The sequence below is a fragment of the Haplochromis burtoni genome, unplaced genomic scaffold (assembly GCF_018398535.1).
Source record: "Haplochromis burtoni strain Fernald_Lab_line unplaced genomic scaffold, NCSU_Asbu1 Contig_346, whole genome shotgun sequence".
Classification (NCBI taxonomy): Eukaryota; Metazoa; Chordata; class Actinopteri; order Cichliformes; family Cichlidae; genus Haplochromis; species Haplochromis burtoni.
The window spans coordinates 331020-346504 of NW_024582707.1; the positions used below are offsets into that span (position 1 = coordinate 331020).

Below are 15485 nucleotides of genomic sequence, written 5' to 3' on the forward strand. Positions count from 1 at the left end.
ATTGCAAATACTGTTTAAGATTTGCAGTGTGACAATCGCAGTTTAAACATTAACTCTTAAATGAAGCTACAATTTCTTGAGTCCCAATAACTCACGTTTCTATAAATAAAAAAATAAGGCAAAAGCATAAATAAACACAACACATACCTGATGACAGCAGGCTGTTCACCATCTCTAAGAAAGCTGGGTGGACAAACTGATAGTCCTCTAATAGTAAAACCACCTGTTGGCCCTCCAGACCTGCCAGCTGCATCACCTAATCACACAGTATCCACACAAATATATTATATAGTGCCATCAGCTGAGATTACATAGTCTATGCTTAAACCTCCGCAAAGTGAGACATCTGTCAACATATGATAATGGGTACTGATTTAATGCATAAAAATCAACTAAAACGACAGAAAATTCTTTTATCAGTAACTATTCACTTTTAATGGTAATTATAGGTGTCACTCAATCTGAAAAAAAAAACACACAAATGCTCAACAGGGAGTTCTTCAGAATAGGAACCGTATAGCCTGCAAGATTAGTGTGTAACGTGTGATTATCTCTAAGAGCATTTTGCAAATGCAATTTATTAAAGTATAATGTGAACCAGATAAAGAGATAAAATCTAATAAAGGAAATCCACTTACCGTCTTGAGATCACTGTTGAAATGTTTCAGGGTGTAACCACGGGAGATTTTTGGAGTAAACAACGTGTATCCGTGCATGTGTGACACTAGGCACGTGGCTGTGTGCCGACCCACTCCGCTGCGCCCTGCCAAAAGCAGAGACCCACCAGGTCTGCTTAGGACCCGATCTACCCTGGACACAAAGTCGCACACTTCCCAGAACAGGAGAAGATCCAGCTCCCTGTTATCTCGACTGTACAGCACGACTCCCTAGAGGAAAACGACGAACAGACACACAGGTGAAGGAGGTACACAGCAGTAAACACAATGAAGTGAAAATAAGAAAACAAAGACAAAGAAATGCAAACACAGAGTGAGACATGACGATGAAAACAGAAGCACAAAAACAGAAGTTTATAAATTTACTAAAGCAAAGTGGCAGTACCATTTTTTTTACTTTAAATTAGGTAAAAAGTTTAAGCTTTTTTAGCAAAATATGACACTAGTGCAGATTATCCTGTCTAAAATGCTATTGATATACTGATGATTTATTGTATTAGCGCATTTGCACATAAGGACCATATCAGTGTTTTAGCTAAGAAGAATAAAGAGAAAATCCCTATAGTTGCTGTATCACTGTGTAGACACATCTTTCTGTCCACAGTTAATCCAACAAGTCTAACAACAGTCTCTTACTGCGTACCTTCTGTATAACTTGTTTTAAATCAGTAGAGTCCAGGCGTCCCAGTTGTTTGCCATGAGGAGGCAGAGACTGGCCAGGAGTGATCACAGCCCCCTCAGACGCTCCCCATGTCACATAGAAACCATCTGCAAACAGACAAAATAACAGACTATTAGTGGACATGTTAAATTACATGGAGGTTGTCAAAGAAAAAATAAAAGTGCAGCATAGACAGTGTTGTACTAGCAATCAACTGTGTATGAAACACAGAAGTGCAGAGAGTGCATCCACCATCAGGGCTAAATGGCCCATTTTGTCAGTTCAAAGAAAGTGATCCAGATCTGCAATCAGCATTGATGGGTTTTTACTTTGCCCATGATTCACATCTTCACCAGATTTCCTAAAATGAGGGTGGGTAATTGTTGCACAATGTTGTTGACAAACAAACAGACATCAAATTGTATTCTCAAATGTGGTTTGTGCCTTTATAAGCAACTTGTGCACAAGAAATTTTTGTTTTTGCAATCCCTGTTTTCCAGGTGGCCACAGTCTGGGAGAGGCATTCCTCACTGGGGATACAAGGCAATCTACAAGCTGATTAGATTAAAGATTTAGATTAGATTTGTCTGCCTCTTTGTAACCGAGCCAGTTTTCTCTATAAGGGTTTTCAGTGCTATTTTTATGACAAAAGCTAGCAAAAGCTACATCTTTTCACAGATTTCCAGACTGCTGTAAAGCACATTATTAAACACAATACATAGTATTATTGCTAACACAGTGAGCTGGTTCCCTTTCAGTCGATTCACTCGGTACAACACATAAGTATGGGATATCACGCCCTCGCGTGTCCTGGCTGAAGAAACCTTTATTCACACCTTCAGGGCAGATGACGTGTGATGACATGTGCATGGTCTCTCCTGAGGGATGCGGTTTCTCTTTGCACGACAGCAAACAGCACGATGCCTACCCTGTCTGCCTGGGGGTCGTCCACACTAGGAGAGCGTTGACGGAGCCCAAAGCCTGTGCGTTTTGTCGCCAGCTCCGGCGCTTGACCCTGGAAAGATAGGTGACGTTTGTGGAAAAAGTGCTGGGACGCTTGGCTGTCGCACGGCATGACCCTCTCCTTTCTGAGTCTGAAGACGAGGATTATCCAGTCGATGTCCTAACACTCTGACTCTCCCAAGCACAAACCCCCTGCACACAAAATGCCTCAGGTTGTAACTCCCTGTTCAGGTGTGTTAAATGTTCAGGTGACCACATCAAGTGTTCCTGCTGTTTTTCATTGTTGTGCCCCAGAAAAGGTGCATCCAACAAAATGTGTGAATGTACATGTTTCCATGTTACAGTCAATAAAGAGTGTTGTTTATTCTCAAACAATCACAAATGCTCAGCCTGCAGGCAGAATGAGCCAGGTCAGGCAGGTGGTGCAGTCCCCTGCAGACACACTGAGGGGCAACAACGCCCCGCCGTCAGTGCTGCAGGTCAGCCGGCTGGCTGCTCACTCCCCTCAGTGGCGCGCTTGCGCCCCCTCTCTGTGGGTGCTGCGAACCTTTGCCATGGGTTACCGGTTCCGGGTCAAACTGTCTCATTTCCGAAGACTCGTAAACACGACTGTCGACACCGAGGCGGCCATGATACTCAGAGACGAAATAAAGGTGCTATTGCAGAAAAGAGCAATACGAGTGGTCCCCACTTCGGAGACAGACAAAATCTGGTACAGCCGTTATTTTGTTGTTCCAAAAAAAGGTGGAGGGCTTCGTCCCATCCTCGACCTGCGAGTCTTGAACACATATCTACGGACGTACAGGTTCAAGATGCTAACACTCAGACAATTCTTGAATGCAGTCGGCCCGGGAGATTGGTTTGCAACAATCGATCTAACAGATGCTTATTTTCATGTGGTTATACACCCGAAACACAGGCAGTTTCTGAGGTTTGCATTCGAGGGCATAGCCTACGAATACCTAGTGCTGCCGTTCGGACTGTCGCTCGCTCCTCGCACCTTTACGAAATGTGCCGAGGCAACGCTAGCGCCCCTCAGAGAGAGAGAGGAATCCTCATCTTAGCCTACCTAGACGACTGGGCTCTCGTAGCTTGCTCCAGAGAGCAGGCGGAGACACAGCTGTCGCTGGTTCTGTCACACATTCAGACACTGGGGTTCTCTGTGAACTTTCAAAAGAGCTCGCTAATCCCGAGTCAGCTGATTTCTTTCCTCGGTTTGGAAATATGCTCACTTTCCAGCATGTTTGTCTGAGAACAGAGTGGCTGGTTTAATCGCTGCCTCGCTCAGTTTCAGCTGGGACACAGACTGCGTTTCCAGACGATATTACATTTGTTGGGCATGATGTCATCTATGATCGCCATAGTGCCACTTGGACAGTTAAAGATGAGAGCGTTTCAACACTGGACTCTCTCTCGCCGCCTGTTTGTATTGCGTCACCTCCGGAGGAGGCTGACGGTAACCACATCTTGCATGCTAGCTCTCCGTCCTTGGAGGGAGCCCAGGCTGCTGCATCAGGGTTCTTGGATTGGGAGGGTGTTGTTTTGCAAAATGGTGTCCTCAGATGCTTCCCTAAGAGGGTGTGGAGAGCTGTGTGAGGGTGCATCAGTGAGAGGGATCTGGTCTGCAGCCCAGCACGAGCTGCACATCAACCACTTAGAGCTGTGTCTCTAAGGGCCACCTGAACCTGGGGCCAGACCTTCTCTCCATGGGGGGGGTCCTCCATTCTCTCTGGTGATAGAATGGAGGTTACACCCTTTAATAGTGGCTCAGATTTGGGATCTATTTGGCAAGGCGCAAAGAGATCTTTTTACCTCCAGGGTAAATACTCACTGCCCCCTGTTCTTCTCCATAATCGACCACGATGCACCCTTGGGCATGGACACACTAGCGCACCAATGGCCAGATGTGCTCCTGTATGCATTTCCCCCAGTGGAAATGATATCTCCAGTTCTAGAGAGAGTGTGTCGGCAGTCTCTCTCTCTGATTCTAGTAGCCCCTTGGTGGCCCACAAGGTCGTGGTATGCAGAGATAATCAGCCTGCTAGCAGCGAGTCCTTGGCAGTTTCCTCTCTGCAGGGATCTCCTCTCTCAGCGGTAGGAGAAGTGGTTCATCCGCGGCCAGATCTGTGGTGCCTTCATGCTTACCTGCTGATAGGTTAAACTTGATTGCTAAGGGTTTGCCACCTAGTGTGATAGCGACAATTCAGAGTGCTAGGGCCTCATCTACTAGAGGCTTGTACGCTTACAAATGGCGAGCCTTCGAGCAATAGTGCCAGGTCCGCCACACTCTCCCATTTCAGTGCTCTACTGTGGATGTTTTGACATTCCTGCAGGAGCTGCTGGATAGACGTATACGTTTAGCTAACACCTTTTATTTTCGACAATTAAGGTTTATTTAGCAGCTATATCTGCTTGTCATATTGGTTTTGACGGGGTGACACCAGGTGCACATCCCCTCACCATACGTTTTCTGAAACAGGTTCGTCGGCTGACACCCGTGCTTAAGTCCAGTGTCCCTGCTTGGGACTTGTCTTTGGTGCTGGAGGCCCTTTGTAGCCCCCCTTTTGAACCCATTGAGTCTGTGGATCATATAAGACTGCATTACTTCTCGCTTTGGCTTTGGCAAAGCGAGTGGGTGACCTTCATTCGCTGTCTGTCCATCCCTCCTGCACACAGTTCTCTCCTGATGACCACAAGGTCGTATTGTGTCCAAATGCTGCCTATTTTCCCAAGATCATGCCTGCATCTTATAGCTCAATGGAGTTTGAGTTGCTGAGCTTTTGCTCCCCTCCTTTTGCATCTGAGGAGCAGAGGAGGATGCTTTGGATCTCTTTGTCCAGTGCGTGTGCTACGCATGTGCATTTATGTGAGCAGCTGTTTGTCTGCTTCACTAATCCAACTAGAGGTAGAGCTCTGTCTAAACAGAGGCTGTCCCACTGGAGTATAGAAGCTATCTCGCTGGCGTACAGCACCAAAGGTCTTGCTTTGGTGCTGTACCCAGGGGGTGAGAGCTCATTCCACCAGGGGGATAGCGACCTCATGGGCTCTTTTAAAGGGGTGCCTGTAGCTGATATTTGTGCGGCAGCTAGTTGGGCATCACCGCACACGTTTGTCCAGTTTTATCGGTTGGCCGTTATAGGCGGGGCCTTGCGCATGTCATCACACGTCATCTGCTTTAAAGGCGTGAACAAAGGTTTCTTCAGCCAGGACACGCAAGGGGGTGATATCCCATACTTATGTGTTGTACTGTACCTTGTTCCTCTCCTTCAGGGAACAGAAGTGTCGGGGTTTATCTTTTACTCTAATCTTTTTGATATCACAGCGTCCAAAGTAAAGCTTGTGTACAACATGGACAACACTAGATGACCTTCTGGTATTATCCAGAAGAAATCTCAGAACTTTATCAATGAGTGAATAAGACATACTACTAGGCACAGAGTTGGCTCTGTTGACACACTGAAAGCAAGCAAAGCAAATGGAAAAAAAATCAATAATTAAAATCATTACTAGTTTAGTATTCAAAACAGACCATTAACAGAGATATTGCCACGTGTAAATATATATGCAGAGCTGTCAAAAAGCACTCTAATCATATACTACTTTCATTCAGACATGCCCAGCCAGTAATATTGACATTAACTGCTTAAAAGCCTCGTTCAGTAATAGTCTTTCATGGTCAGACCTAATATTTGGCTTATGACTTAGAAGCAAGAGCACAGCCATCCCATACCAGTCATGTTATCTAGAGCATCAGAGCTCCAGTCCCCTCGTATGATGGAGGAGAGGATGTTATCAAAGGTGTGAAGGTCTTTGGAGGAAACTAGTCGGTCTCTGAAGAGCCTCCTGGCCTCGTATGCTACCACCTCCAACACACTGTCTGTCACATTAGATTGAGCTAAAGGGAACAAGTGAGATACACACACACACACACACACACACACACACACACACACACACACACACACGAATTAAGACTTAACAGAATATAGTTAAAAAAAGACCTTTACACATTTACACAAAATTAAGATTTATTCATTCTGTTAGACCCCCCCCCCCTTCCCCGATAATTTAAATATTTAGGTGATCTCATACCAGGTGTTAGCTAAATGTATACGTTAAATATACAATCCAAATTTTAGTCTGCCTAAACCTGGCATTTAGTTTCATAGTAATCACACTCAGGATTTAATATGAGTCAAAGGGCTGTTTTTGACAATGCTCAGTATGACAAAACCACCTCCCTGGATCACACATATGTAATAAATTTCCCCACGAAACAGCAGAGTGCTACTTGCTGAAAACTGGAGGGACAAGCCAGATTTGTGATACTATGGAACACTGGTTTCGACGGTGCCTGAAAATACTGAAACATGACAAACACAGACACAGTTCTGTGTCTGGGGTTTTCCTAGCAATTTAAATTCTAAAAACCATTACAGGAAAAAAAAAAATAAATGTAAATTTTTCCTGCATTTTTTTTTATTCCCATGACTTTTGATTTCCAAAATCTACTTTATAATGATTCCGCCACCAGCAGTAAGGCAAATAAATCCTCGCTTATTTTGGAGTTTTAAGGCAAACACTGATATTGATATTTGTTCATATGAATAATTAACAATATTGGTTGTTTAATAAAAAAGCAATGACCACAAAAACAAACAAAAAGCAATTCTAATTTATAATTTGTAAATTTCTGAGTATATACAGAATGGGCTCCACGAGCTGCATCCATCTAAAACTTGTCAGTGCTCTCTTGTGGATACTCTACATAACGGCAACAGATGTTCTTAAATGGCCTCAAAGATATGTTATTTTTTTTGGCATTTTTACACTGATGTTTTAGTGAAATTGTAAAAGTGATATGTCAGCATCTGTGACAGTATCCAGTCTCAGTATCAACCCATCACCTCTAAAACACATCAAATAAAACTAGGAAGCACAGATAACACTGCCTAAAGGACTTTATTCAAGCTCAAATTCACCGCAGCCACAGAAGAAATATAAAGAATAAGGATTTTTTTTTTTACATACCAAAAAGAAGGTAAGCAGCAAACCGGGCAGAGAATTCAGAAAGAAAAAAAGAAAGTAAAAACTGATGAGGACAGGAAAAGGGAAGTTTCTCTGCTGACGTGTTTAATTAAAATAAATGATTGGACTCACTATCACAGCAGGAACACATTGCAGAAGGAGAGAAAGAGTGACAGAAGGAGAGATGAAAGGACAGCAAAGGGAGAGGATGATGAAAGAGTGAGAGACAGACGAGTGGCAGAAAGGGACTGGGGAAAGAGAAGAGAGGAATCAGAGAGAGGCCGACAGAAAGAAGGAAAAAGGTGAGAGACAGAAACGGTGGCTCTGAGCTGAAAGAACACAGACGAGTAACTAACTCTGTGGGGCTGTATTTTTTTGTATTATTCTGGCATTAAAATGGAATTATTAATGTTACTCAGCAATATGAATAAACTAAGAAATTAGTAGTGGGTCATTAAATTCAACCTTCTGCTTTTGTATGTGTCTAGTGCCTCAAAATAGTCCCCTAAGTTTTTAACTTAGAGAAGGCTGGGCCGTGTTATTTGAAAAATCTTAACCTCATAAATCTTACTCTGTTTTCTAAAACACATACATATTTATATCGATCTATTTTTGTTTTGATTTTAGTTACCTGCAGTGAGGTCATACCGCAGCAGGCTGAGAACCCATTCTGTGAGAATACAAGGTGTAAACACATAATGGCTGTGGTCATCCACTGTGAACTTGGCTTTTACCTAACAGGAAAGAAGAAAATACAGAAAGGGGTTAATATATTATATTATTATACACTCAGCAGACAGTTTATTAATCAACTTAATTAACTGATTGTTAACACAAAAAACCACATGGCAGCAAATTGATGCATTTAGGCATATACTGAACTTCAAACCGAGCATCAGAACAGGGAGAAAAATGACTTAATTGATTTTGAACATAGAACAGATCCATCGTTTTTTTTTCTATTAATGGTAGTGGTGTAACGATGTGGGGGATATTTTCTTTGTTGACCTTGTACACATGCTTTATTACCACAATGTATGTGTCTTCCGATGGCTGCTTCCAGCAGGATAAAGCACCATGCCACAAAGCTCAAATCATCTCAAACTGGTTTCTTGAACATCACAATCACTTGATAAAACTGTGTTCCTAATAAGGTTCTTTGTTCTGCCCGCATTGCGGTTTTATTGTGAAGCACTTTGATGTACACTAGTCTTTTAATTGTGCTATATAAACAAACTTTTTTGACTTTGACTTAATAAAGTGGCTGTGAGTAAATATCTATAGGATACAGATAAAACCTATTTTCATTACACATTTCTATCTACCGCAAACTAGATATGCAAAAAGATGACACGATTAAAAATAAGCACCTGAATCTCCACATTTATCACTACGCTGCATTTATAATCCTAATAATCCAATGGCGTGAAGAGCAATATCAAAATAGCAACAGAACAAACATTCCCCCCTAAGTGCGTACACAAATGCATAATAACTTGAAAATGTCACAATTGCTGACAATATCTGACATTTGTGGCTGCAATAAAACAGTAAGAAGCTCCTATGAAGGCGAATAACAACACAACAGATTTCTTTAACTGATATTTTCTAACAACATGAAAGCAAAATCTCAGCATTCATCTGGACACATTTCTGAGTGTCAAGTTATCTTATGCACAAGTCTCTACAATGTAATGCCTGTACCTGTAATAAAACCGGCACGAATTATGTGAAAACCTAATGTGCTTTTGAAAAGACTGGAGAGAACTTGGCTAATACCCATTAGTTAAAAATGGATATCTGTGAAAATACAAGGACTTGGACAGTGTGATTTTGCATCACATAGAGACTGTTTTAATCTGGAATTACTCAGATTTCTTTGTGCCTTTTTTATGCTCTTTGCATCTCAGGAAAACTGTGTTTTTACAAACCTGGTTATAAACTTGAATGAACACCCTGTGAAATGCAATACCTGTTCATAGAGCTGCACAAGAGACCCAGCCAGCTGGTGTGTTTTCCCTGTGCTGGCCCAGGCTGCCTGGCTGCCCAGGCTGTGCTGGAGAACTGGCTGCAGGTAAGCTGAGTAGATAGTCTGCAGCTGCTCCCTGTCTGGATAACTAAAGTCAGGAAAGTAAACAGTAGGACAACAAGAATGAATCACTGTCAAGTTTGAAGGAGCCCAAGCAGAGAAACGGAGAGAGATGGGAACAATGACAAAGTGCTGTTTTACTGGTATTTACTTATATGTTGCTTGTTTTGTACTTACTCTATTGTGCAGATGCGTACTATAGAAGAGAAGCGGGTTGTGAGTGAATGTGTCCCAACAGCACCCCCTGTGGACATGGAAGCCACCACTTGTATGTTCTCAAGACTGACCCACTCCAGATTTTCATCATAGAACCCCTTATAGGTCAACACCTTAAAGAAAGGTTAATATATATTGTGATGCTTGGTGGTGGACATGAAACAGTCTAAGTTTCTGAGAGTGGGCACTTGTATCAAAACTGTTTCCAACACATCCAGCCATTGACTGACTTTTTAATTTATCTGTCTTTTTACCTGCTGGAGGAAGGCAGTGAGGTTGCTGGTCCCCCACTTGTCCGGTTTGGGTAGGTTGATGTCTTTTAAATAAAGGACCAAGTTCTCGCAGTCCTTGGGTCTGAAAACTCGACCAGTGTTAGAGCTGAGCAACAGGCACGTCTGGCTCAGTTTCTGTAGGACGTGGCGTGATGATGTCTGGGCGCTGCAGTGAACCACAGCAACTTGGGTGGAACGCAGCCGAGAGAAGGCGTAGCGCAGGAGCATGCTGAACAGGACGAACAGAATAAGGTCAGGAAACACACAAGAACTCAAAGTACGTGAGGTGAGACATGAGCGCAGAGGATGGCAACAGTTCATCCATATGCTTAAATGTTTTAAACAGTTCAGCTTCACCCATTTTTAAGCTGATCTAAGGACAGCAAGAAAGGATAAGAGGATGAAATCTGTGTTACTGCCACATTAATCAAAAAAATAAATTTTTGGGACGTCAAGAAAATTGTTTACCTTTGACTCAAAGGCAAATTAAAGAAAGTAAATATGACGTGTTCATGGGCATGCACAGTCATTATCAGAAAATCTGTACTTTTATCAGAAGACTAAGTTGACAAATCCCGTGCCTTACTGGCACCGTAATGTTTCAGACCAAGTGAGGCAGGGCATGAGGATGAGAAAAGAAAAGACTGAGAGATACAAAAGTGGAGTGTAAAAGGCAAACTGAGGGACCCTTGCTCTTTTATACCCAGGGGAGGGACACAATTACTTGTGGGGCAGTTCAGAACTTGATGTGTACACGTACACAATCCCAAGCACAAACAGCACGCACACACACACCCAAAGATTTGATCTTTATTCTGAGCTTTCAGTGCCTTTACAAGAAAGGTCAAGTCTTGAATAAAAGCAGCTTTGATTTCACTGTTGATTATGTGATTGTGTCATTCTGAGTATTCCTATTTGAGTGCCTCTGTCTCACAAACCACACTGCACACTCTGACCTCACCAGTGATTTTTGTACTAAAGGCTAACATGAGGATAGAATAAAAAAATACCCTTTGTGAATTGCTTCCGCAGAATGCCATTTGATCTTAAGTCAGGATAATGGAAGGTAATGTAACAGTTGTTCAGCAATCATGGCTTTGTGAAGGGCTAAATGGTTTTTAATGTGTTTTTGTATATGGATCCAGAAGTAATTACCCCTTTCCACAACCCTCTGGCCCTACGACCATGAAGGGCTGCCTGTGCTGTGTGGTGAGCCAAGGAGAGAAACCCTGCAGACCTCTCTGCATGCCTGGAGTCTCAATCACAGGTAGCATGTGTGTATGAGAGAACTGCTCCAGCGTGAGACCCTCAGGACGCTGGAACATGTAACTTGCTAGATGACCACTGTCAGTGTTATAGTAAGTATCCAATGGTTTTCTGGGGTCTGGTGGGCTTTCCCTGGCCCAGCTCAGCAACTACAGGAGTGAAAAGACATAAAGACAAACATTAGCAAGTTATCCATCTTTATAATTTTCAGCAGTTATAATTAAGACATGAATACAATTTAAATCCAAACATAAAACTGTTCTTGAACTCAACCTCTATTGATACCAAACGAGAAAAAAATGAGGTCCTCACCTCTTTGGCAAACTCCTGTCGTGTTTTGAGGTTGAGGTTTCCTCCCATACCTCTCAGTAGACCAACGATGAACTGGCCCCTCTCCTTCACAGCATTGAGGTGAGACAGGCAATTGAACACTGTGCCCACTAAACTAGTTTCCACCACAAAGTCATTCTAATGAGGAGAGAGAAAGAACAGCATACAGATGTAAGGATCAAAGATCTTTTACGATTTTCAAATAAACCGGTTGAGCAAAAGAAAAATCCAGTCTGTAAGGATTATGTAAATTAGAAGGAAATAATAAATGGATCTGTTCATTGAGCTGAAAGGTTACAAGTCATTTCAGTTACTTGATTGCACTTTCATAATGTTACCAATTAAATATATCATAATAAATACTGGTAATTATAAATGAAGTTAACTGATCAAGGTTCTAAGTTGCTCAGTGCATACGCACTGATGACACCACTGTGTCAGGTTCCAAACAAAAGATGTGTTTAATATTTAGAACAATGAAAAGATGTGACTGCTTTTCATGCACTGTGTAGCAGTGGGACGCTGACCTGCTTGAGGACCCAGTCCAGAGATCTTTGGAAGTAATCGCCCAGCCAGTTTTCAAGATTATTGTGACACTCTTCTGGCTGACCCTTTAACCACGACTTCACCAAGGCACCCACATCAATGTCCTCATCACTTTAGATATGAGGAAGTAAAATGCCAGTGAGACAAGTACTCAAAAGGTGGAATTTGGTAGAAATAAATGCTTAAAACTCTTTCTGCATAGGCTGACTGACCTGAGAAAGATCATGCCCATGCGGGATATGGTAGCTGGTGAGGCACAGCTGAGGTCATGAGTCTCAAACAGGAAGTTAACATTAGGTCCAAACTGGATGCGTTCGCCACTGGGCATGGTTAACAGTCGATTATCATCAAGGACAGAATTCAGACTCTCAATCCACTCAGGATCAATGTCGCCATCACATACGATCCAAGAGTTCACCTCTAGAAAACACAAATATACATGCATATGTTTACAACGCATGCATACAGGATATTAATCACGATACGGGGTGTGTCTGAAAGAATCATCTGATTTCAAAAGTTTTACATACAAAACTTGTTCACAAGTGCTTAACATTGCAGAATTAAAGCACTTTGAAATTGGATGATTCTGGTGATGGCCAAACACTTTTCCAGTTTCAATGTCAAACGTCTGGTTAATCACAAACCAGCAGTGTCCCTCTCTTATTACCCTGAGATTCTTTGACCACGTTCCTGGCACTGTGGGTGAGGACGCCATCAGACCACTCTCTGGTGTCCATGTCTATATGTCCCAACAACTGTTGTCTGGGCATGGCCTTAGGATTCATTGTGTACTGCTTCACCTACCAAACAAAAAAAGTGAATTGGCAAGAACTCAAGGCAGAATTTCTTTAATTTTGAAAATGTCACTTTTTAGATTCTTTTATATGCTAAATAACACTGGAACTCAGACAGTGCATAATGTAATTTTAGAGGACTTGTATTACATCACTTTTTCCAGTTACAGCATTAAATTCAAGAGGGGAGGTTCTCCCTCTACTCACCACTTTTCCTGTCTTGCCGAGAGCCGCCCTGAGCATCCTCCACAGTGTGGACTTGCCTGCTCCGCTTGGCCCGACAACAACTACGCCCATACGTTGTCTTAGCTGTTCATTTAGCTCCAATGCCTTCTTTAGCTATAAATGACAACAATTACTCCATTTAACTATCTCTGATTTTCTTATACCATCTTTCTAACAAACAACGTCAGTTCACATAGTGTTTATTAGAATTCTTCATATACACACCTGGCTGGGTATAAGTTCAAGCTGTGCCTCCTTATAAACTTGTTCCAGTGCATGTGTTAGTATCTGGTCCTCCACGTCAGTGAAATCAACCCCAGAGAAGACATCTCTCACCAGAGCATCAAACCGAGAGCAATCGGCAAAGGTCAGCTTGGACATTGTGTTCAGTCTTAAGGCCTGCACTACCAGACTACTCTCTTCAACTGCAAGTAGATGGACAGAGAGAGAAAATGAGTTAGGGAAAGAAAAGAAATTAATATAAATTTAATTTCAATCCAAAACAGGGATAAGCATAAAAAATACTTGAATAAGAGTATGGTTAAAACTATAAAACAGCTATAAACTATGAAAAAGGCAATATGCTGAATGAAAAGAAAAAAAAAATAGAAAATTATATAAAAACAAGGGGAGGAAAGTTTAGTATTGGTTTGCTCTTGCAAATGTCCCCAGTGAAAAATGTGCTAATTACCAAAACTTGTCACGATTTAAGACACTGTCAATACTTTTGATCTCTTGTCTTTCTGCAGAGAAGCGCACTTGGCCAGACTACATACAGAGACAAACACAAGGAAAAACCTCAGGGACTCATCGACAGACAAGAGGTTCACACAATGTGTCTGTGAATCTGTGTGTGTGTGTTTGTGTGTTGGACAGATAAAAGGTGGGTGGTGGAGGAAGAGAAAGATTTAAAGGAAAGAATGATAGAATCAGGGAAAAGGTGAGTAAAACCAAGGTAGAAGTGGGAGAGGTTATTGAAAACAAGAGGCATGAAGGGGACCTTTGGGGTGAGAAAAAGAGGGCACCGATTGCGAACGAGCGGGACGAGAGCAACATCGACAGCCAGGTATCAGAGAAAGAGAGCGCTAACAAGAGGTTAGAGGAGGGAGCAGGAACTGAGGAAGAAATGCTGAAGAGGTAAACAACAACGCTCTGGCAAAGTGTTTTGAGGACGAGAGAATGCAGAAGGACAAAAGTACAGACAAGTGAAAAACCCGAGGGAAGAAAAGTTTTTAGGGAAAGTGCTTGAGCTAAATGTCAATTCATGGCATGTCCGTACTAGAATATTTAGAGGGCAAGCGCAGCATGTGCACAGAAAAAGAGCTGGACACTAAAACTTTCTGTTTAAGTATACTCGTGGTGTTTATCCGGCTGCATTCAATAGATATCCACACAAAGAGGCACAGATAAGCCAAACACTTTTATTGTATCTCTGTTGAGCAAAGGATAAGCATCTCCAGACCAGTCAAATTTTTAACTGTAACCTTATCTTCCGATGCTTTACGTCAACTCGAAAAGTTTCTACCCCTCAGGTCCAAAGGTTGCTATCAGTATAGCAGTTTCAGCACTTCCAAAAAGTAGATTTTCAACTAGACTTAGAAAAGTTGCTACTTTTTTTTTTATTATCAGAGACTGCGTCGAGATTTCTGTTACAGGTTCATCTACTTCTGTGGTGGATGAAGAAGTTAAGAAGTCTAAAGAGGCTAAAACTCTGACAAGTTTACTTGTGGATTCTTTTTCAATAACCCCAATGAGCCAAATATGTCAGTCTGACAAAGGGTGTTATTATTATTAAAAGTGTCAATAGTCTTTTGGGCTCCTTTAACTTTAGTTAATTAAAACAATCAGATGATATTAAAAGCGTGGTTTGGATGTTACATGACAGCACAGTTACGCTTACTTTGCCTTTGAGATATATTTATTTATGATGTGTTGAATGATCCTTCACCAGGACAAGAGTCCGGTCTCCAATAAACACAATGGATTGAACTATATATTTTTTAACATCCATCCATCCTCTTTTGCTTATATGAAGTCATGTTACAGTGGCAGCAGGCTAACCAGACATCCTCTCACTCAGTGAGACTCGACACTTTGAGATCCCTCAGTTACTCCTGAGGGATCCCGTACCCCAAAGTATTCCCATACAGAAAATATAATTTCTCCTATAGGTTCTGGGTGTACCCCAGAGTTAAGGTGAACAACCGATATTAAAAAATAATAATAATAATAATCTCAGGACCTGCACTCCGTTCTTGACATATACCATGAGGGGATATGATGGCCTGGCCTGGTAAATGGCCTGTATTTATATAGTGCTTTACTAGTCCCTAAGGACCCCAAAGCGCTTTACATATCCAGTCATCCACCCATTCACGCACACATTCACACACTGGTGATATGCAAGCTACATTG

At 42.1% G+C, this 15485-nt stretch overlaps 1 protein-coding gene across 3 annotated transcripts in view; it reads right to left on the reverse strand.

The window, feature by feature from the left end:
* Window positions 1-15485, reverse strand: part of LOC102291202 (cytoplasmic dynein 2 heavy chain 1) — a 136882-nt gene that overhangs the window by 91586 nt on the left and 29811 nt on the right. For 2 of the 3 annotated variants that reach the window (XM_005942797.3, XM_014340242.2), the window contains exons 41-55: window positions 13296-13495; window positions 13053-13184; window positions 12719-12851; window positions 12261-12468; window positions 12030-12159; window positions 11485-11640; window positions 11062-11321; window positions 9889-10135; window positions 9596-9747; window positions 9302-9446; window positions 7961-8063; window positions 6032-6196; window positions 1321-1445; window positions 639-887; window positions 148-256 (exon numbers count right to left, since the gene is read on the reverse strand). In XM_005942797.3, the coding sequence (XP_005942859.1) occupies window positions 148-256; window positions 639-887; window positions 1321-1445; window positions 6032-6196; window positions 7961-8063; window positions 9302-9446; window positions 9596-9747; window positions 9889-10135; window positions 11062-11321; window positions 11485-11640; window positions 12030-12159; window positions 12261-12468; window positions 12719-12851; window positions 13053-13184; window positions 13296-13495 (2514 nt within the window). The remainder of the gene's footprint in view (window positions 1-147; window positions 257-638; window positions 888-1320; window positions 1446-6031; window positions 6197-7960; window positions 8064-9301; window positions 9447-9595; window positions 9748-9888; window positions 10136-11061; window positions 11322-11484; window positions 11641-12029; window positions 12160-12260; window positions 12469-12718; window positions 12852-13052; window positions 13185-13295; window positions 13496-15485) is intronic. The other variant, XM_014340241.2, reaches the window with a different exon arrangement.